The sequence below is a fragment of the Eptesicus fuscus genome, chromosome 19 (genome assembly GCF_027574615.1).
Source record: "Eptesicus fuscus isolate TK198812 chromosome 19, DD_ASM_mEF_20220401, whole genome shotgun sequence".
NCBI classification, from domain to species: domain Eukaryota; kingdom Metazoa; phylum Chordata; class Mammalia; order Chiroptera; family Vespertilionidae; genus Eptesicus; species Eptesicus fuscus.
In genome coordinates, this window is record NC_072491.1 from 31025618 (window position 1) to 31048416 (window position 22799).

At 43.0% G+C, this 22799-nt stretch overlaps 1 protein-coding gene across 1 annotated transcript; it reads left to right on the forward strand.

Moving 5' to 3' along the window:
• The first annotated feature begins 480 nt into the window (after nt 1–480).
• Nucleotides 481–22299, forward strand: UBXN2B (UBX domain protein 2B). Its single transcript, XM_008143319.3, has 8 exons — nt 481–570; nt 6520–6623; nt 8152–8302; nt 11500–11583; nt 12369–12478; nt 14785–14922; nt 18628–18789; nt 21979–22299. Exons 1-8 carry the CDS (start codon nt 490–492, stop codon nt 22139–22141), a joined length of 993 nt encoding a protein of 330 aa, XP_008141541.2. The 5' UTR covers nt 481–489; the 3' UTR covers nt 22142–22299.
• Nucleotides 22300–22799: the final 500 nt, after the last annotated feature.

Consider the following 22799-nt stretch of genomic DNA (forward strand, 5'->3'; position numbering starts at 1 on the left):
CGTTTAAATAAACCTCAGATGAACGGGGAGGGTTTTAGTAGTCTCTAGCTCTGACTGCAAAGAGCACTTATGATGTTCTTTATTCCCAACACCAGTTTATGCTTTGGAGCGACATGCCACCCAGTCCGCTAGAAAAGTCAGGAGGCAGTTTTGCTCAGATAAACATCCAAAGGACGTTCTCCTTGTTCAGTTGAAAGAACTTGCTGCCCTCTATGGCGGCTTACAGAATCTTCAGGATTGCCTCAGAGGGTACAGGAAGCTCTTGCAGAGGCCTCTCTGTGGAGAAACTGAGCCAATTAGGGAACCAGGAGGCTAGGACAGGTAAGGCAGCGCCGGAAAAGAGGGGCGCGCATCGGCGCAGGAGGAAGCGCGGGGGCGAGCGCGGAAGCCGGGCGCACAGGCACGGCCTCCCGCGTTGCCCGGCAACCGGCCCGGAAGTTGCGGGAGGCAGGTCTTCCGCTGGCGCCGGCACCTGCGAGCGGGTGAAAGATGGCGGAAGGCGGCGATGCGGGGCCGGGGGAGCAGGACAGAGCCTCTGGGCCGAGACCGCCGAGCGCGCGGGACTTGCAGGTGCAGCGAGCGGCCGAGGCGGGGCCTGGCGGAGGGCGGGGCCGCGGGCGGGGGCGCGCGGGAGGCCGACCTGGGGACCGAATAGGGACTCGGGCGACGCCAGTCTCCCCAGGGCGGCGCAGCGCCCCAGGGTGTTCGTGGGAACAAGTGTCCGTTCCCCGTCCGCCCCACTGGCACAGTAAGAAGTCCCGGTGCCTTTCCGAGCGGCATCTTGTGGGGTCGGTGGAGTGGCCTTGCGGCGGGTGTTCCGGGAGACTGGCCGCGGAGGAAAGGTTGGCTGTGGCCGCGGGGGAATCGGCGGCGCTCACTTAAAAAGTAGTAACAGGTGTGCTGGCTGGATCTTGGTTCTAGGTGCTGCTTCTGTCTTGAATATAAAAACCGTTCTTTTCTTTTTTTTTTTTTATCAGATAGCTTTTCCCTTTTAAAGGGGTGCACTGAAGTATGTCATCCTAGGGGTGCACAGCCTAGTGGTAAAGGCTACAGCCTGTTAGTTTGCACTCGCTTGCTTTTTTCTCGATTCGTTTATTCTAATGCTAACCGTGTCGAGTCACACTCGACATCCGAGTGCAAAAGGTTAAACCTTGCACCTTAGAACCGGGGAATTGAAACTGGACGATGTTACAGGACACGGACAGTGGGTAGCTACTCAAGAGGCGTGCACCGGCCTTGGCTTTTATCGGATGCTTACTTAACACGACTTTGCTCGTTTTAGGCCTTTTTTTTTTTTTTTTCGGTCTCCTTATGAGATCATTGATAAAACTCAACAAGTGGCCGTCTATAGCGAGCTATGTAATGAAACATAAGTGACCCTGAACCCACAGCCTTGGTAGAAAAGTTCTATTCCTTTACGGTCCCACCTTCATTCTCTACTTCCCTGAACAAATGTTGACCACCTGCTACGGGACGCACTGCTGAGCTCTGGGGGTGCTGAGGTAGGTACAGACATAGGGACATCACACCCACAGTTGGTGCTGGACACCGTTGAAAGGGATACAATTTAAAAAGACATTTTTACCTTTTTATTATTTTTTTTTTTTTACAGAAATAAGATATGACTATATTTTGGGTAACATTTAAGATGGCGTTATGATCGAGTGCCAAAATAAGCAGTGCATAAAGTGCGGACTTGGAGCATGGTAAGGTCAGGTTAGGAGATGAGCCCAGTGTCCAGTAGCTCCAGTGCCCAGAAGTCAGGTCAGTAGGAGTAAAGAGCATGGAGGAATAGCAGAGCCATCGTCTACCTGCCTGTCTACTGTAGACCGCCCTCACCAAGAGGCAACATGGGATGCTGGGGGAACATGGAGATTCCCGCCAGGGCAACTTCGGTTAGCTTCTTGGTCCTGCCACTTAGTAGTTGTGTGACCTTGGTGCCCTTATTTATAAACTAGGGGTGATGTTATTGACCATTGATCACCTGATTCTTGGCAAATTTACCAATAATCCAGTGGGTTAACATAGGATTAATGATCAGATATTCTAATAGTGCCACCATCTATTAGAACAGTGGTCGGCAAACTCATTAGTCAATAGAGCCAAATATCAACAGTACAACAATTGAAATTTCTTTTGAGAGCCAAATTTTTTAAACTTCTTCTAACGCCACTTCTTCAAAATAGTCTCGCCCAGGCTGTGGTATTTTGTGGAAGAGCCACACTCAAGGGGCCAAAAAGCCACATGTGGCACGCAAGCCGCAGTTTGCCGACCACTGAATTAGAAGATAGAGTTTTTGGTTTTTTTATTTATGAACTAGAGGCCTGGTCCACTCAGGAGCGAGGGGGAGGGGGGACCCCTCAGCCTGGCCTGCGCCCTCTCGTAGTCCGGGACCCCTCGGGGGACATCTACCTGCTGGCTTAGGCCCACTACCCGGGGAATCAAGCCTAAACTGGCAGTCAGACATCTCTCTGGCAGCCTGAGAGTCCTCCAGGGATGTCCACCTGCCAGCTTAGGCCCACTGCCTGGGGATTGGGCCTAAGCCAGCAGGAGGACATCCCCCAAGGGGTCCTGGATGGCAAGAGGGTGCAGGCCAGGCTGAGGGGAAGCCCCCCACTCCAGTGCACAAATTTTATGCACCAGGCCTCTAGTGTTTAATATTAACTTAGTGATGAGAGAGCTATGAAGATTTAGAAAAAAATATCATTTAGTTAAGAAAATTAGGATAGGTTTCATGAAGGATGGCTAAATGAGCCTTTGCAATACAGATAAGATTTCCATTTATAGGAAAGGAATAGCATAAAAGTAATTCATAGAGCCCAAATAATATAGTCAGCTCCAGAGGAAATCCATAAAGGGTTATTCTTATGTAGAGATTTCAGGGAGGTAAAATTTCCAAAAACTTGTCCTAACTGTGTTGGTTCAGTGGATAGAGCGTCGGCCTGTGGACTGAAGGGTCCCAGGTTCGATTCCGGTCAAGGTCATGTACCTTGGTTGCGGGCACATCCCTAGTAGGGGGTGTGCAGGAGGCAGCTGATGGATGTTTCTCTCTCATTGATGTTTCTAACTCTATCCCTCTCCCTTCCTCTCTGTAAAAAAATCAATAAAATATATATTTTTTTAAATTTCCAAAAACTTTGAGCCCAAGTAGTCAAAGCATCTGTCTCTGTTTCTGTCTCTATCTATATGTCTCTCTCTCTCTCTCATTTTTGTTGTTGTTCTTAAGGGATAAAGTAGGAAAAGGCCATAGGTACTGTATATACAAATAGCACTGAAGAAAGAAAAGAAATCTTAGGGAAAATGAAACACTGATAATCATTATTACCTTTTTTAAATAATATCTCCTAGTAATGGAGCACTTGTCTTGTGTTTTACATACACTGTGTATTCCATAAAACAACTCTATAAAGTAATTTTTTAATAGACATTTAAAGATGATGGAAGCTCTTAGAGAAGTTAAAACATTTGCCCACCATCACAATAGGAGCCTAAGTTAGGATTTAATTCAGTTCTTTTAGATTACAAAGCACTTTTATAATTAGTATGTCTAGCAAATTGCTGTTAGAAATATGGAAGCTGATGTGTAAGTGGGTAGAGTGAGGGTGAAAATTTAGGAAGGAAAAATAAAGCCATTCATTTTTGTTTTCTAATGTGTATATTTTAAAAGTTTATTAATAGAATCTTCAAAGAATTAACTTGCCCCATTCCCTGTTCTTCTTTTCCTCCAGAGAAAAGAAACCCCGGAAGTAGTTTTCTTATCTCTTGTGTTTCTAGAAGGAGCACCTTATCTATTTTATTGTGTGTTTTTGTTATTGTTTTTTGTTTTTTTCTTTCCCTCAAAGATTATGACCATCCTATCTAATAAAAGAGTAATATACAAATTGACTGTACCTCTGCTATACCCACAAGCCACGCCCACCAGCCAATCAGGATCGAGTATGCAAATTAACCCAATCAAGATGGCTGCGGCCATGGAGAGAGCAGGAGGCTTGGGTTTCCCTGGCAATGGAGGAAGCCAAGCTTTCCACCTGCCCCGGCCTGCCTTGGCCTCTGCTTAAGGCTACAAAGTTTCAATTATAGAAGATAAATAAATCCCAAAAAATATGGCTGCGGCCACGGAGCAAGCAGGAGGCTTGGCTCTACTTAAGGCTACAAAGTTTCAATTATAGAAGATAAATAAATCCCAGATACCAGGGCCTCCGCTTGGGTCGCCGGGGGTCATGGCCAGCCTGCAAACCACCACAGGCCCCAGTCTGCCCCACGCCCCACGGGAACCCCCACCCTGATCTGGGACACCCTTCAGGGCAAACCAACTGGCCCCCACCTGTGCACCAGGCCTCTATCCTATCTAATAAAAGAATAATATGCAAATTGACTGTCTCTCCAACACACAAGATGGCTGCCCCCATGTGGACACAAGATGGCCAGCAGGGGAGGGCGGTTGGGAGGGACCAGGTCTGCAAGGGAGGGCAGTTGAGGGCGATCAAGCCAGTAGGGGAGGGCAGTTGGGGGTGATCAAGCCTGCAGGGGAGGGCAGTTAGGGGCAACCGGGCCTGCAGGAAAGGGCAGTTGAGGGGGACCCAGATCTGCAGGGGGGAGCAGTTGGAAGGGACCAGGCCTGCTGGGGAGGGCAGTTAGGGGTGACCAGGCCTGCAGGGGAGGGCAGTTAGGGGCAAACAGGCTGGCAGGGGAGCAGTTAGGCATCAATCAGGCTGGCAGCAGAGTGGTTAGGGGGTGATCAGGCTGGCAGGCAGAAGCGCTTAGGGGCAATCAGGAAGGCAGGCAGGCAAGCAGTTGGGAGCCAGCAGTCCTGGATTGTGAGAGGGATGTCTGACTGCCCGTTCAGTTGGACATCCCTTAAGGGGTCCCATATTGGAGAGAGTGCACGCTGGGCTGAGGGACACACTCTCCCGTGCATGAATTTCATGCACTAGGCCTCTAGTGCCAATTATAATTGAACTTGAGGCCCAGTGCACAGGAGGGTCTCTATGCCTGGCTGGCGATCAGGGCCAATTGAGGCTGTCTCTCACAGTCCCAGTCGGGGCCTATCGGGGCTGGCCGGCCAGGGGAGGGACCGCAGGAGGTTGGCCGGCTGTGGGTCACATTGACCACCAGGGGGCAGCACCGGCGTTGAGCATCTGTCCCCTGGTGGTCAGTGTGCATCATAGCTATCAGCTGGTCATCTGGTCGTAACAGTCACTTAGGATTTTATATAGAGAGACTTTAGGCCCAGTGCACAAAATTTGTGCCCTGGGTTCCCTAGGCCTGGCTGGAGATCAGGGCCAATTAGGTTCCCCGCCTCCTTCTTCCCTTGCCGCCCATGTGCTGCCACTCTGCAGTTCCCCACCTCCTTCCCTTGCCACCCACGCACGCCACCACTGCGCAGTTTCTTGCCTTTCCCCTTCCTCCTTCCCTCGTTGCCCGTGTCCACCACCACCACCCACCCCTGGTTCTCCATTCCAGCCTGATCCAATAAACAGGACATGCTGGCCAGAGGGAGGGACTGGGAGGTTGGCCACTGGCCTTGAGGAGGGAGCCAGCCCTCGGGCCCTCTGGGAAAGGGGCTGCATCTGCCGCCATCCACCCCTGGTTTCCTGTCCCAGCCCGGGGCCTGGCCCTGATCGCATTCGGGGCCTGCTGGCCAGGGGGAGGAACCAGGAGGTTGATCGGCAGTCAGAGCCTGCGGGCTGGGGGCAACTCCTGTGTTGAGCATCTGCCTACTGGTGGTCAGTGCGCATCATAGAGACTGGTCATTCCATTCATTCTGTCATAGCAGTCACTTAGGCTTTTATATATATAGATAGCCACAAGGGGCAATTAAGGAAAGTTTTTTTTAAGTTGTTGCCCAAAAATATCAAAAGTGGGAACAAAATAACTTAATTCTGAAATATTTGGTTAACTTTTTAAAATTCATGAACTATGTTTTGTTTATTTCATTTTGCAGATAGCCAGCCATATATCTATAATGCCTAATTTGGTAGTATTGCTTTCTAAAAGTTATACAAACCATGTATGTAATTCATTGTCTTTCATTTTCCAGTGGCTTAATTTCCTAAACTTTATGAAACTTATATGTCTGGTAGACTTTTAAAAAGAATACTTTTGAAATTGTTCTATGTGTTTGGATTTTGAAAACTTGAACAGCTAAATGAAATAATTTTTGACATCTGATGGGAGCAAGTTGTGAAACATCTTCTTTAAAAGGATTGTAGCATTTAGTTTCAGCTCTAAAAATGATCTGTAACCAAATACTGGTTTTGAAACTTTTGAATAGTTATTTAAAAATAATTAAATAATTATTGTAACTTTAATTTATTCTAATATCTGTGACATGTTGGTTAGTTTTATAAAAGAAGAGTATGCATTGGTTTTATTTTGAAAGAGAGTCATCTTCTGAAGCAGCGGCCTTCATTAGAGCCCTTTACTATGCACTTACAAGTTAATGTTCTCATAATTTCTAGTTTTGTATGAGAATTCATTTCTAGTATTATACTGTATAACAAATCTGTTGTTTTATAGTTGGCTTTGGCAGAATTGTACAAAAGTGAAGTGAAATGCAAATCTTCCACAACTGATAGACCTAAAGCTTCCATCTTTAAAAGCCCACGAACACCACCTCAAAGGTAAGTTTTTCTCTTGTTTTTAAAAATTGTATCCCTTTTTAGTTCACTAATCCCAAATTATTTTAAATGGCCTTGAAATCTTTTAAAAATATTATCTAGGTTTTCCAGTGAGGTCTTTCTCACCAATACCCCTTCCTTTCTTTATCATTTTCTCTACCTTTCTCTTCATCTTCCTTTCTCATTGCTACCTCTCTGTTGTACAGCTCCTAATACTAACACTTGTCTTACGAGCCGGCTATGTATGGTGCCAGATGGGTACTGGAAATATTGAGGGATCACTTTGTAAAGTATATGATTATCTAACCACTATGCTATGCACCTGAAACTAATACAAAATAATATTGAATATAAATTGTAATTTAAAAATAAAATTTAAAAGAGAAAAGAGAAAAGAAAAAAGAGCCACCTGTGGTAGCATGTGGACCCTCAGGATAAGCTTGGCAGGAGAGCTTCCAGTGGCTCCTGCTTGGGGTAACGTGGGCCTCAGTGTATTGCCAGGATCTCTAGCAGGGTGGGGGCAACCCCACCTCCACTTCCACCCCTGCCCTCAGCAGTTGTGAGCCAGCCTTATGTTAGCTTACGTCAGTGGGTGCTGCTTTCTAGTCCCCACTGGTTCTCCAGGTGGACTTTTCCTTCACTTACAGTGAATTGAGAGCTGATCTGCCCTTCCCTCTCCGTTCAGTTTTGCACATACTAATTTTGGAGAAAGTGTTGAAGGTGACCTTCATTCTTTGTCTCTAGTGCTGATAAAATTTACCCACTTTTTGTTTTGTGGGTCAGTTCAGTGCAGATTTGAAACTGATTTGGAGGGAATGGGTAGTTAAAAACATGAGCTCTGATTGTCACCTTATACTTGAAGTCTCCATGTTGATATTTCATTGGTTATGTTTTCTGTTATTCTTGATTGAAAAAAATCTTAAAAGATAAAATAGGAAACTAATGTAGAGGCAATTTTTATGTTCTGGAAGACCATTATAAAGTTGGAGTGAGTAGAAATCAGTTTCTACATGGTTAATACACTAAAAAACTTGTTTGTGGTCTAAATTATTTACCTTTAACACAGGGTTATAATTTTTTAGTCCAGAGAACTCTTAGGAGTAAACCTCTATGTGTAGCTCTGCAGTCTAGATTTGGGTGTTCACACTCTCTAGAGGTCTCTTCACTAACGAGGTCCTTAGTGATTGTAGATTCCTCAGGGAAGAGACTTCGCTTTTGGTTGCCACCATTTCTCCCCATCACACTCCAAAAGTGCATTTGATAAGTGATTGCAAAGGGTGAGGGAGGAAGAGCCAAGCCTGTTCTCATGCTGCGCACTGAGCTTGCTATAGGAATCTGCAAACTCCACAAGAAACTATGAACTGTTCACTATTTAATTCCTTAATCCTATTTTACAAATTAGATATTTTCACAGAAGGCATATAAGTTATTCTTTTTACTTTAAAGTTATTTTCTAAGACTGTAGCTTTTTACTTTAAAGTAGTTTATGTCTGTATTCTAAGTTTTTATTCATGAACTGTAATGTTTAAAGGTTCTGTTCAGGTGAGCAAGAATACAGTGGATTGCATCTAGTTCGACCTTCACCTGGGAAAATAGTGAATGAACTTTTCAAAGAGGCAAAGGAACATGGGGCTGTCCCTCTACAAGAAGCCACCAGAGCTTCAGGTGATTACAAAACTAAGGTAAATGCTCAATTTCAAAACTAAGGATGCTACTTATATATTTGATCTCCTCTATAGGTTTTTAAAAAGTTGATTTGAGAGAGAGAGGAAGGAAGAGAGGGAGTGAAGGAGGAGAGAGAGAGAGAGATTTGTTGTTACACTAATTTATGCATTCATTGGTTGATCTTGTATATGCCCTGACTGTGGATTGAACCTGCAACCTTAGCATCTCATTAAGACACTCCAACCAACTGAGCTACCCTCCTAGGGCTATAGTTTTTTATATTATTATATAACAGTAGAGGCCCAGTGTATGGGGGTTGGGGGTGTCCTTCAGCCCAGCCTGCACCCTCTCCAATCTGGGACCCCTCGAGGGATGTCCGACTGCCCGTTTAGGCCCAATCCCGGTAGGATCGGGCCTAAACGGGCAGTCGGACATCCCTCTCACAATCTAGGACTGCTGGCTCCCAACTGCTCGCCTGCCTGCCTTCGTGATTGCCCCTAACCGCTTCTGCCTGCCAGCCTGATCACCCCCTAACCACTCCCCTGCCAGCCTAATTGATGCCTAACTGCTCCCCTGCCAGACTGTTTGCCCCTAACTGCCCTCCCCTGCAGGCCTGGTCACCCCTAACTGCCCTCCCCTGCAGGCCTGGTCCCCCTCAAATGCTCTCCCCTGCAGGCCTGGGTCTCCCCCGCCTCCCAAACTGCCCTTCCCTGCAGGCCTGGTCACCCCAACTTCCCTCCTCTGCTGGCCTGGTCACCCCTAACTACCCTCCCCTGCAGGCTTGATCGCCCCCAACTGCCCTCCCTTGCAGGCCTGGTCCCTCCCAACTGCCCTCCCCTGCAGGCCATCTCGTGGTGGCCATCTTGTGTCCACATGGGGGCAGTCATCTTTGACCACATGGGGGCAGCCATATTGTGTGTTGGAGTGACGGTCAATTTGCATATTGTTCTTTTATTAGATAGGACTAGAGGCCAGGTGCATGAAATGAGGGGGGCGGGTGTCCCTCAGCCCAGCCTACACCCTCTCCAATCTGGGGCCCCTTGGGGGATGTCCGACTGCCAGCCTTCAGGATTGGGCCTAAATTGGCAATTGGACATCCCTCTCACAATCCGGAATCGCTGGTCCCAATTGCTTCTGTCTGCCAGCCTGATTGACGCTCCACTGCAGGCCTGATTGATGCCTAACTGCTCCCCTGCCATCCTGATCACCCCCAACTGCCCTCCCCTGCTGTGACCTGCCTCCTCTGCCGGGCCCCACCTTTGCTGTGTGTGCAGCTACCTTGTGACGGCCATCTTGTGATGACGTGAGGGCGTGATGCCACCTAGGCTATTAGAATAGATTATTTTTCTTATTGTATATTCCTCCTTTAAATATTTCATTCACTTTTATAAGTTTATAATCTTTCTATTGATGATTTACAGTTGAGGCAGTTTCTTACATTTCTATGCAACTTCTCTATTTACCTTTTTATTTTGAAATAATTATGCTCACAGGAATTTACAAAGGGTATACAGAGAGGTGTTGTGTACCTTTCACCCAGTTTTCCCCAATACCCTAATGGCTAATGATGTTGCATTTTCCTAATGGCCTATAATGTTGAACATCTTCTCAGGTGCTTATTTGCCACTTTCTTTATTTTTCCTCTGTAGTAAAATGTCTCTTCTTGACTTTGGCCCATTTTCAAATTGGATTATTTTGTTACAAACAAAATTGTTTGAGAGTTCTTTATTTTAATAGATATAGATTCTTTGTAAGATACTTTTTTTTAAATATATTTCCTTCTAGACTGTAGCTTGTCTTTTTATTCTCATACCAGGTTTTTTTATAAAGCACAAGTTTTAAATTTTGATGAAGTCCAATTTATCTCTTTTTTTGTGGATTATACTTTTAGTATCTTGTCTAAGAACTCTTCACCTAACCTTAGGTCCCTAAGATTTTCCTCTGTGTTATCTAGAAACGTTTTATAGTTTTCCTTTTAAACCTGTGACCCATTTTAAGTTGATTTTGCATAAAGTTTAAGTCATGGTTCTTAATTCGACTTGTGCAGAGGACTAATTGCTCCACCATTGTTGAAATGCTCTTTTTCTTTCATTGTATTGCTAGAAGTCTGATGCACAAAGATTCGTGCTAGAATGGACCTTCCTTTCCCTGACTGCCTGTACTGCCTTTCCGCTCCTGCCTGGAGTGGCCTCTTTCCACTCTGGCCCCGGAGCCGCCTCTTTCCGCTCCAGCCTCACCTTCCCACGCTGCCCAGAGGCCCTGAGCAGCTGGGGCAGCGTGGAACACCTCTGTCGTTGTCATGGCGATGACGCAAGCGTTCTGCCCTGCCCCCCATCACTTGGTGCCTGAGTATGCAAATTAACCCACCATCTTTGTTGGGTTAATTTGCATACTCCTGATTGGCTGGTGGGCGTCGCGAAGGTATGGTCAATTTGCATCATTCTCTTTTATTAGTGTAGATTTTTGTACCTTCTTCAATCTCTGCAAAACTTTCTAGATGCAGTATTGGTATACTAAAGCGTATTTTTGTGTATAATTGCCATATGTTCTCATAATCAACATTTCCCAACCTGATTTTTCTTGTCAAATCATTTGGGGAGGTTTCCTAAACTACCACGTGGTCAACCGGCCAGGGCAAGAAACATAATTTCTTACTTGAATACACTTCTCTGTATTGTAACATAAGACTTTAATGTTAATATACTGTTTTCCTGGAAAATAAAAACCCATTTGACTGATTATAGTTAATTTAGTTTTAAAATACATATCACACAGTAGAGATTCATGCACTCAGGGGGGTTCCTCAGCCCGTCCTGCACCCTCTCGCAGTTCGGGACCATTCAGGGGGATGTCCACCTGCCAGCTTGATCCCCCTGCTAAGCCAGCAGTAAGACATCCTTCTCACAGTCCAGGACCCCTCACTACTATCGCCCACCTGCAGAGGAGGCAGGAGAGGCTCCCGCCATTGCCGCTGTGCTCTCCAGCCGTGAGCCTGGCTTCTGGCTGAGCGCTGCTCCCCCTGTGGGAGCGCACTGACCACCAGGGGGCAGCTCCTGCGTTGAGTGTCTGCCCCTGGTGGTCAGTGCATGTCATAGCGACCAGTCATTCTGCCATTCATTCACTTTGCATATTAGGCCTTTATTATATAGGATTATTGCAACATATTGCTTAATAAGCCTTAGAGAATTTTTAACTCACTTGCTTTGTATTTTAGTGCTTTACAGGTGGAGGATACAGATTGGGTAATTCCTCTTGTAAACAGTCTGAATACATCTATGGAGAAAATCAGCTGCAAGATGTAGGTACAGTAATCAAAGTGAAAAATTATAGATATTTGCCTCTAGTTACTACTGTTTATTTTAGAATTAAAGTTAGTAATATAAATATCTTTTTTTGTTTTCTTAAATTGTAAAACAGATTAAAAGGCCTAATTTGTAAGTTTTCAGTCTCAAATTTTATATTTTGTATCCCTAATGTGCCTTGCAGTTAGAGATACATAACTATTTGTTGAAAGAATTGTATGAATCACTATAAAATAAGCTTATATATGTATGATGATGATGATTATAAATGGTGTATTGTTATGATATAGAATGAGCTGAGTTGTAAACATAGCAACACCTAAGTCATTATTTCTGTTTTGAAATTTCGGAGTTATTTTAAACGTGTAGTTTAGCCTTGGCGGGTCCCTGGAAATTCTGTCTTGCCCCTTGGAATGAATATTTAAGTTCTGTATTAGAAGAAAAGGACACAGAAGGAGAGGGTGGGTGCAGAGTGCAGCTGGATGCTCTCATTCCTTTTGTTTTCTCAATGAACTAGAAAAAATTGTGCTTTGAAGCCAGGGTCCAGGTGTGGGACCTGTGGGACCTTTGGTCTTTCAGCCATGGTCCATTTGTTAAGCTAAATACAAATCTGCTTAGCAGACACACATGGTTTCAATTATGTCTTTATTTTAACTGAAGGGGAGTACAAATAACTCCATATTTTAAATTAAGTAAATTGTTTAATATCGCATTTAAAACTTAAGATTGATGCAAATAGATTTTTGTATTTTCTCTTTTTTTTTTTTTCTGTGCTCAAAAGGTTCAGATTTTGCTTAAGTTGTGGAGCAATGGTTTCAGTTTAGATGATGGAGAATTGAGACCATACAATGATCCAGTGAATGCTCAATTTCTGGAGTCTGTTAAAAGAGGGTAAGCTGTATTATTGTGTTCTATTTTTTATTCAGGGTGGGACTTTTTTTTTTTTTTTTTTTTAAGCAGAATGCCATTTAGTAAGACTCTACTGGTATATAAGAGTTGTATTATGTAAGTGACTACTGGGGGAAGGGTATTTCTAAGTATATAAAGGACATATTGTCTGTAAGTTACTCTTTTCACCTGTAGGGAGTGGGAAGGCAGTAAGACATTGGTCCCTTTAAAAATCTGATGAAACTGTAGTCCCAACTCTAAGAAGAACCATCTCAGTATAATAAATCAATTAATTGATTAGCATGTAGTTGCCCATCCACTAAGCCACTATCCTGCTTACTGTTGACAGGGTGACTCATTGCATGTATGCCTGAAATTCAGCAGCTTATATTAGAAATCTTTTAAAGTGGCATTACTGCTGGCAGAAGATTTCAAAAGGTTAGTTTGAAGTTATAATTTATGAAAGTAAACCAATATACAGTACTCTGACCCGTCTAAAGAACATAACTCACTAGCCCTTCTCACTGAAGAATAAGATATTTTACTGAGATATTGGTGATGAACTGGGAGATTTAAGTAGCAGTAAAGGGACTGGAGTAGGAAGTTTTACTCCACCCAGGAATTGAAGACAGGGCTTTTCCAAGTGATGAAATATATCTAAGTGGAGTAGAGATGAAAGTCATTGGAGTTGAGATACTGAAAGAAAACTCTGGAGAAAGGGTATTTTAGAACATTAATTAGCATGAATTTTGAATTTGAATTCATCAAAGATAATGTCAGGATACCAAAAAAAGGCAAGAAATGCTGTAAGCTGTAGGCAGTATGCTGAAATCATTGAGAAAGGTGGGAGGCAGTATATGGTGAGTGGTAAATAGAAGGATCTGATAGTTTAAGTCAATGCTATGGACTGGGAACCCTGCAGAGTCCCTGGGAAGAGATGGGAGTGATAAATAGGGAAAGGGTTCATCTGCTAAGTGAAGATCAGCAGTACAGTTGAAATCGATGCTTATTTCAATATGTTAGAAGAAAAGAACTTATTGATGATGAATGTTCTATAATATAGATCAAAATTAATTTGTTAAGTGAAAATAATCTATAAACTTTATAGGCTACTGTTCACACAGTATGATATACTATTTTTTTAAAAACTTTGAACCACACCATATTCTCAAACTGGTGATCAATTATGATCAAGAAAGTTTTAGAAAAGACTCCTTGAAAACAGTGATTGATATCAAACAGTGATTATCAGCTATGTAATTGTTCCCTTTTTATAACAAATATTTTGTAATACCATCTTCAGTATTTCCAAAGAAAAATTCATAAATCTATCTATGTATATTATTTCCAAAAAATTAAATTTTATCTTTAAAATATTGAGGGACTAAAAGAAAGTAATTTACCGTAAAATTACACACATTTCAATTTCTAAATGCCCAAGTATGGCCACACCAGAAGATATAACAAAGCAGCCAGATAATTTGCACTTATGTGCAGTCTAGCACTTCTCACATAAATGTGACAGGCATAAAAACAGAATAGGGAGGTATAGCAAGTTGGCAACTTCATTACTATAAGTGGCAGTGCAGTCAGTGATTTGCTGAAGTTCTAAACAAAAAGAAGTTGCAGTCTTCCCTCAGTTTATATGGAAGATGGAAATTGCAAAGCATATTAAAACAGTACACACAAAAAACAGGTTTTGAGGTTTTGCTTATGTGTAAAACAGAGCCTAAGCCTTAGGTTTTAGGCTCAGACATTATAAACAGTGTCATTCGTCATCATATGACTTTCTGGCAGGGCATTCAGTGGTTCTGTGGAACCCGAGACAAGTCTTCATTGTGCAAGATGACTCCCCCGTGTCAGAGCATCGTTCATCCCCTGCCCTGACTGGGCAGCAGCACTCAGCAGCCACGCAACAATCAAAACATCCCTATCACTTTGAAAACTTCTTCCAGGAGTTTGGAAAGAAATATCTGCATTAACTGTTATGTCCTCATAGGAATTTCCTAGTGTTAATTTAGGTAAGAATTGCTGCCTTACAATTTTTCAGAAGCACTCCAAGATCACTATGACAACAAAAAATCCCTATGTTGACAATCTCTAAGGAATGATGTGATGCAACTTTAATAAATACCTATAGATAAGGAAATATCAATCATCACAGAAACTTTTATATTACAAATTTATGCAAAAATTGTGGTTTTCCAGAATAGCTCACAACTTGACTATATCAATCTCAACAGTATAGATTCTTTTTTTCTTTTTTTTCCCCAAAAAGTTAATTAAAACCTTTTTCCCTTTTTTAAAAGAGAAATTCCCCCGGAGCTTCAGCGACTAGTTCATGGTGGCCAAGTGAACTTGGATATGGAGGATCATCAGGATCAAGAATACATAAAACCCAGATTGAGGTTCAAGGCTTTTAGTGGAGATGGACAAAAACTTGGAAGGTAGAATTCTAAAATGAGAAAAATACTTGTGTTTTTTCAACATGAATTTCCTTTGGGAATAAAATATATCAAAATAACCCAGAAAGTAAAAACTAAAACTTTGCTGATGGAATTAGATATGCAAATCTGGTGACAATATTAGTAGCTAATACTTACCAGTTACTACATTCTTGGCCCTCTAAGCACTTTATATACATTAACTCATTTAATCTTCACAACCACCTTTCCCTATGGATCCTGTTATTCCTTCTTTTACAGATGCAGTATTTTGCCCAAATTGATTGAGGTGGGAAGTGATTAGCATATAAGATTCAAACTAGGAACTCTGGCTCCAGAGTCTGTGCTTTTAACATTATACCATCTTGCCTCTTTCTAATTACATAGTATCAAAGGGGGATATTGGAAGGGGTTGTTGATTAGATAAAACAATAGATTTCTTAGATCATAGCTTTAAGCATGCTTAAGTGCCACCAAGCTCTTGCAGCAAAGCAGTGTGCTTAAGTTGGTTGTTCTCAATACATTTTAAGCAGCCAAAGTCTTCAAGTTATGGAAGCCCAATATATAAAACACATTTAAAACCTGAGTTCCTCTGGTTGTAGGAGAAGGAGGAATTATCTCAGACATTTCCTAAGAACCCCTTGGATTCTGCTGAGCATAATTTAGGAACTAATGTGCATGGTATAGTGTATGAGTGGACTCCTTTATAACAGCCTGGCTTAAAAGACTCTTCATAAATCTTGTAAAATAAGTTGGTAAAAGTTACCCTCTATTTGTCCACATATCACTACAGGTGACCTGTGGGATTGAGGCATTAGTCATGTGTCCCACGTACCCTTTTGTGCATGTTTTATCCCTTTTTATATAATTCCTTCCCTTCCAAGTTCTTTTCATTTGCCTTGTGCACACTGGTTTTCTATTCCCCTTGCCTCAGAATAGGAAAGAATTCAGTATTGGTTCTTTATCCTTGTCTTTCATATCTCAAGTCTCCATTTCTGTATCCTTTTCTGCTTTTGTTATTGGAGAAAAACGTTCCTAATCTTCCCCCATCACTAGTGGGAGTGGAGTTCTTGAGGTACCGTTGGAATAAGCATTTCCGAGACTTCCACAGGAGGACGAGATATAGTAGAAAGCTTTATTTCTATGGAATTACAGCCCTGGGTTTCCAAAGTCCCATTTCCCTTAGACCAGTCATAGAAGAAGTGTAGCTGGGGTTTCAATAAAGCTAAAATGAGAGCTAGGGTCCAGAGTTTTTGTTCCATGTTGGAGTCGGGTCCAGTTCAGTATCAAGCTAGTTGAAGTCCATTAGTCCATTGTGTGTAGGGGTCGACATGGTCGTGGGCCACATGAAAGAATGTAAGGAAGCCAAGTGTGATCCATGAGCCAAGTGTGCCAAGAGCATAAGAGAATGAGCTTCTTTGTTTAGGGGATTATACATCCCAATTTTCCATGCACTTGCTGTAGCCACACTCATTCTGGCCAACCATCTCTGTCACCAGGTGTGATTGCCCGGCAAGTTCCTTCCCTTTGTCAGCCCAGCTTTACTGGGCATGCGTCTATCTTCCCTATGTCCAGTCCGCTCTCCCCAGTGTTTCACATGGAACATGCCTCTAATGTTTGGCCTTCCCTTTGCTCCTGTCCTATCCTATCTAATAATAGACAAATATGCAAATTGACCATACCTCCGACACACCCACAAGCCATGCCCACCATCCAATCAGAGCGAGCATGCAAATTAACCCAAACCAAGATGGCTACAGCCACAGAGAGCAAGGTTTCCTAGGTAACAGAGGAAGCCAAGCTTTCCGCCTGCCCTTGCCAGGCCTAAGCCTCCACTCAAGCTATAAAGTTTCAATTATAGAAGGTAAACAAATTCAAACAAATGGCAGCAGAATGGAGCTTGAGAGAGCAGGTCAGGGTTGCTGCCGGCAACAGGGGAAGCAAAGCTTCCCGCACACCCTGGCCGGGCCCACCCGCTTAAGGCAACAAAGTTTCAATTAAATCCCCAACACAAATGGCTGCCAGCCTCAGAAGGAGCCCTAGGCTTGGCTCCGCTCCAGGCTACAAAGTTTCAGTTGTAGAAGGAAAATAAATTCCAGATACCAGGGCCTCCGCTTGGGTTGCCAGGGGGCGTGGCCCGCCTGCAAACCACCACAGGCCCCTCACTCAGGCCGCCCCACACCCCAAGGGAACCCCACCTGATCTGGGACGCCCTTCAGGGCAAACCAGCTGGCCCCCACCCCTGTACCAGGCCTCTATCCTATCTAATAAAAGAGTAATATGCAGATTGATCATCACTGCAACACACAATATAGCTGCCCCCATGTAGTCAAAGATCCTGCCCCCATGTGGACACAAGATGGCCACCACAAGATGGCCAGCAGGAGAGGGCAGTTGGGAGGCACCCGGCCTGCAAGGGAGGGCAGTTGAGAAGGACCAGGCCTGCAAGGGAGGGCAGTTGAGAGGGACCAAGCCTGCAAGGGAGGTCAGTTGGAGGTGATCAACCCTGCAGGAGAGGGCAGTTAGGGGTGACCAGGCCAGCAGAGGAGGGAAGTTGGGGGCAAACAGGCTGGCAGCGGAGTGGTTAGGGGGTGATCAGGCTGGCAGGCAGAAGCGGTGAGGGGCAATCAGGAAGGCAGGCAGGCAAGCAGTTGGGAGCCAGCAGTCCTGGATTGTGAGAGGGATGTCCGACTGCCCGTTTAGGGATCCGACTGCCCACCAGGATCGGGCCTAAACGGGCAGTCGGACATCCCTCCAGGGGTCCCATATTGGAGAGGGTACAGGGTGGGCTGAGGGACAACCCCACTCCGTGCACGAATTTCGTGCACCGGGCCTCTAGTTATTAATAACTAGCTGATTATAATGGCATCACTTTTAGAGACTGATTTCTGAGACATGTAGGAAATACAAGTACATATGTTAACCTGCCTTTTTTAAAGACCCACACATCCTTCATAGCCCAGCAACTAGATTTTGTTTGATAAAGTGTTCTAGGACTTAATGGTACAGGCACACCTTGTATTATTGCACTTCAGTTTATTGAGCTTCATAGATGTTGCATTTTTTTTACAAACTGAAGGCAAGACCCTTCACTAGCAAAAAGATTACGACTTGCCTTATTGTGATACTCATTTTATTGTGATACTAGCTTTATTGTGGCGGTCTGGAACCAAACCTGAATCTCTGAGATATGCCTGTATAACATACCTTCATACCCCAGTATTCCTCCATTTTACAAATGGCAGAACTAGGATTCAAAGAGATTAATTTACTTGAGTTTACACAATGAACATAGCTGAGATTTGAAACCAAGTCTGTCTGTGCTCTTAGTCATTTTTTGATGTTAACTCAAAGTTGCTCAGATTTCTGACTAAAAGCCTGTGCATTGTGGTGGTTCTAAAAAAATGTGCTAAACAGTTTCATGAAATTTCAAAGGGATAAAGAAGGAAGGAGCACACAAATAGGCTTTTCAAAGAGATTGGATAAACTAAATCAAAAGCATAGGGTCCAAAATAACTAACATAATGAAAGAGCTTGGAAGAAGTATAGGAGACCAAAGGGAGCCATGTTCTTGCTAGTCCAGAAGCCAGAGGAGGGGCTGGCTGGAGAGTCAGGGATGGGTCTCAGTGGTTATGCCACTGTCTTCAGTTTGTTATATGTCTTTTGTGTTTGCATTTGTTTTCTGACTCTTTCATTCTTATTTCATAGCCTTACACCTGAAATTGTCAGTACACCTTCCTCCCCAGAAGAGGAGGAGAAGTCGATACTTAATGCAGTTGTTCTGATTGATGATTCAATGCCAACAACAAAGATTCAAATCAGGTTGGCAGATGGGAGTCGTTTGATACAAAGATTCAATAGTACTCACAGGTAAGCTTCTAGTTGACTCTCACACATACAGTTACTGGTCTGTGTAAACTGTATGTGACTGGAGTAATGAAGAATATGAAATTCTTTAGATTTGCAGTAAGTTTTTGACAAAGGAAAAAAAACTTTAAAAGGGTAATAGTTATGTGTAAGAAGTGAAATACTTAGTAATTAAACATCCTTTGTAAACTCCAAATACTAATGCAAATCCAGGTATTACTCATTAAAAAATCATTAAAAGCTGCAGTTTTGCACTGTTGTTAAAACCACATAAAGTGGAATCAGATTAATTTAATATTAAAACCTTATTTAGACTTTACTCATAAAAAATTATGGTAATACTGATTGGATTAACTTCATAATATAAACCTGTGCTGTAAAGTTTAATTGTGCTTGTCAAATACATTAAATAAACCGTTTTAAATGCTATTTCATCCTTAACTTGTAAATTAACACTTGTGCTAATACAATTATTTTTGTTTATTGTATGCTTTTGCAGGGATACATTTATGATCTAAGTTGAGTATTGTGTATATGTGAAAGAAATTCTTTTTTTACTTTAAATAGTTTTTTTATTTTTCAATACAGTTGACATACAATATCATATTAGTTTCAGATGTACACTGAGTGGCCAGATTATTATGATCTCTGAACGCATAATAATCTGGCCACTCAGTGTGTGTGTGTGTGTGTGTGTGTGTGTGTGTGTGTGTATTAGAGGCCTGGTGCATGAATTCGTGCATGGGTGGGGTCTGGCCAGGGGCAGGGGACATGGGCGGTTGGCCAGCCTGCCTGCTGGTTGAACTCGCGGTCAAGGGGACAATTTGCATATTAGCTTTTTATTATATAGGATATACACTGAGTGGCCAGATTATTATGCGTTCAGAGATCATAATAATCTGGCCAACCAGTGATTAGACATTATATCATTTACTAAGTAATCATCCTGATAAATTTCATACCCATTGCTCACCATATATATAGTTAGAATCTTATTGACTATATTCCCTATGCTGTACTTTACATCCCCATAACTATTCTGTAACTACCAATTTGTACTTCTTAATCCCTTCACCTTTTTCACTCATTCCCCCTCCCATTTGGCAACCGTCAAAATGTTCACTGTATCTGTGAGTCTGTTTCTGTTCTGCTTGTTCATTTGTTTTTTAGGTTCAATTATTGTTGGATATGTATTTATTGCCATTTTATTATTCATTTTCACCTGAGATGGGCAGTCCAGTTGCATCCCCTATGTGTACACCCTCCTCTTGTAGTTGAGCCTTGATTGCTATTGGCACCTCAATGGGAGGGATTTACCCCTGGCCGATAGATCACAAGGACTGGCTGGGACCACCATGGAGTATCAGCTGTGCAGGGACCCACCCACAGAATAGGACTTACTTCAGTGCAGCTCTGTTGCCTGCTGAGTCTGCCATTTGAGTTAGTCACTTGAGGAAGTGGTTGGGTGCTACTTCTATGTGATCTAAAGCTGTCCATCAGGTGTGCTGGCTGTGGGTCCTCCTGGGAGGTTCAGGCAAAGGTCAGCCACCCCTGGTGTTTGCCTGGGGCCAACTGGAATGAGTTACAAAGCAATCTGCTGATGGCTGCAACTTGTGCTGGGCTTGGAGGTGCCCAGGAGAGGCCAAGCTGTGGACCAGGCTCGGTGCCACTAGTGTCCGGCCTGGGGCCACGTAGTGAGAGGTAAAGGGAATGCCAAAACCAGATGCTACTCATTTGAAAGGTTTTAGGAATGTGTGAAGTATGAGCCAAGACAGGCTGTTTGTATGGAAAAGCCATTGGAATCACTTGGGTGGGCCTGCAAGTTGGCTGGCCTGCAAAGTGGGTGGGGCGGGTCTGAGGCAATCATGAGGACAGGACTAGCAGTGTTAACCAATTTGGTGGAGACTCAGATGTGGCGCTCACCTGCCAGTTCTATGGGGGGAGGGCTCAGAAAAGGAGCAGTGGCCTCTGCCAACACTTTTCTCTGGGAAAAAACTACCCCTCCAGCTCTTCTCCTGCTGCCACCCCACCCCACGTCAGACAAGTCAGTTCTTCTCAGTATGTCCCTGGTAGCTTTCAAGCAGCTGCCCCAGTGCTGGAGCTCTGAGGAAGTGCATTCAAGTAAGTCCATGCATGGGCCCTTTAGGAGGAACTGCCTGTGGCCCTTAGTTGGTTAGAGCCTCATCCCCATACACCAAGGTTGCGAGTTCGATCCTCTGCCAGGGCACATACAAGAATCAACCAAAGAATGCATAAATAAGTGAAGAACACATTGATGTTTCTCTCCTCCTTTCTCCCCTCCCTCCTTTTTTTCCCTCCCTCTCTCAAATCAATAAATAAAAATAAAAAAGAAGAACTGCCTGGGACTCCTGAAGCCCTCTGTCTCGCTTATCCACAATCCCCACTGGTTTCTGTATAGCCAGAAGATATGGGGACTTCTCAGCACTGGACCCCTGGGCTGGAGGACCTGATTTGGAGCTGGGTCCCTTCGCTCCTCAGGGGGGCCGCCTCAGCCAAGATATCCCTCCCAGTTTTTATTTGCCACAAACAAGTGTGGGACCAGCCCATTCTGCGTCTCCAGCCCTCCTACCAGTCTTGATGTGACTTCTTTATATTCTCAGTTGTAGGACTTCTGTTCAGCTAGATTTCAGTTGGTTCTGAATTGTGGTGGTTCTGTAGTTGTAATTTTGATATAGTTATAGGAGAATGTGAGTATGGCATTTACTGATGCCACCATCTTGACCAGAAGCCCTATGTGAAAGTAATGTTTAAAAACTATTCTTATGACTTACACTTTTCATAGTTTCAGACTCACTTTGACAGAGGCCAATTTGAGGTACCTTTCTTTTTCTGGGTCAAGTGCTGCTAAAATATTTTATACTCTGAAAAAAGTAGGGCCTGCACTTTTCATTATAATAACATGGTTGGCATTTATTTTATGCATAACTCATCTGAAGATTGTCTCTTTTTTACAGTAAAAGTAGATACTAGGTACACTTCAGAGTTAATCCTCGTATTTCGTCTTAAAGCTAAAATAAATCCATCCATTGAAATAGTGTAAATTAAAGAAAATTACAACACATTTAAATAAGGATTAGAATTGTGTGATTTTTATTATTATCTAATTTTAGCTAAAAGCTTACATGGTAATAACACTTCTGTATCACAAATTATTTTTATCTTATTTCTCAGGATCCTGGATGTTCGGGACTTCATTGTACAGTCCCGTCCTGAATTTGCAACTCTTGACTTTATTCTTGTAACTTCATTTCCAAGCAAAGAGCTAACAGATGAAAGCCTAACACTACAAGAAGCAGGTATTATTAACACTGTGATTCTCCAGCAACTGAAATAATGCTACTCCTATTCATGCAGTAGCGCAAAGGAGAGATGATGTGCCATATTATAAGGAAAACTTACTTATACAAATATCAGATTGTTTTTATAATTTATACAGATGCATTTTGCTTTTATTCTTATTTTATCCTCCAGCCTTAGTATAGATGAATTTGAACTAGGAGTAGATCTTGAGATAAATATCTTTGAATTATTATTTGTAGGGCTGGCTTATGTTGATAGCATTTAAATACCCACAAACCCAATTTGTTACATGCCCAGAGTTCACGTAACATTTGTTGGCAGAGAAAATTAACATAATTCCATTTTGATAAATTTGGTAAAATTTGCAGTCAAGTTTCTTGATGCATTGATCAAAAGCCATTAAGGGATTTCCTGATTAAATGTTTTGAAAATTTACCTGTAATGTATACTAAAGAGTATCTGTATTCTGATTTTGAAATACTTTGATCATGCAATGATTATTTCTCCTATTAAGATATTATACATCCTTTTTACTTACTGACTTAGCTATATTACTGTATCAAAAATACAGTTCAGTCTTGTATTTTATGGAACTGTGAACATTATAAACTTGAAACAAACCTAAAGGTCAGCTATTCTTGAGATGTGGTAAACAGCACTTTAAAAAAGAGGAATTACAATCCCTCCCAGAG

Excerpts from the sequence above, each read along its gene's own strand:
- UBXN2B (XM_008143319.3), top strand. The coding sequence starts at position 490 with ATGGCGGAAGGCGGCGATGCGGGGCCGGGGGAGCAGGACAGAGCCTCT. Across the intron at positions 6,624-8,151 it reads CCACGAACACCACCTCAAAG|GTTCTGTTCAGGTGAGCAAG; the intron begins GTAAGTTTTTCT and ends TAATGTTTAAAG. Across the intron at positions 18,790-21,978 it reads AGATTCAATAGTACTCACAG|GATCCTGGATGTTCGGGACT; the intron begins GTAAGCTTCTAG and ends CTTATTTCTCAG.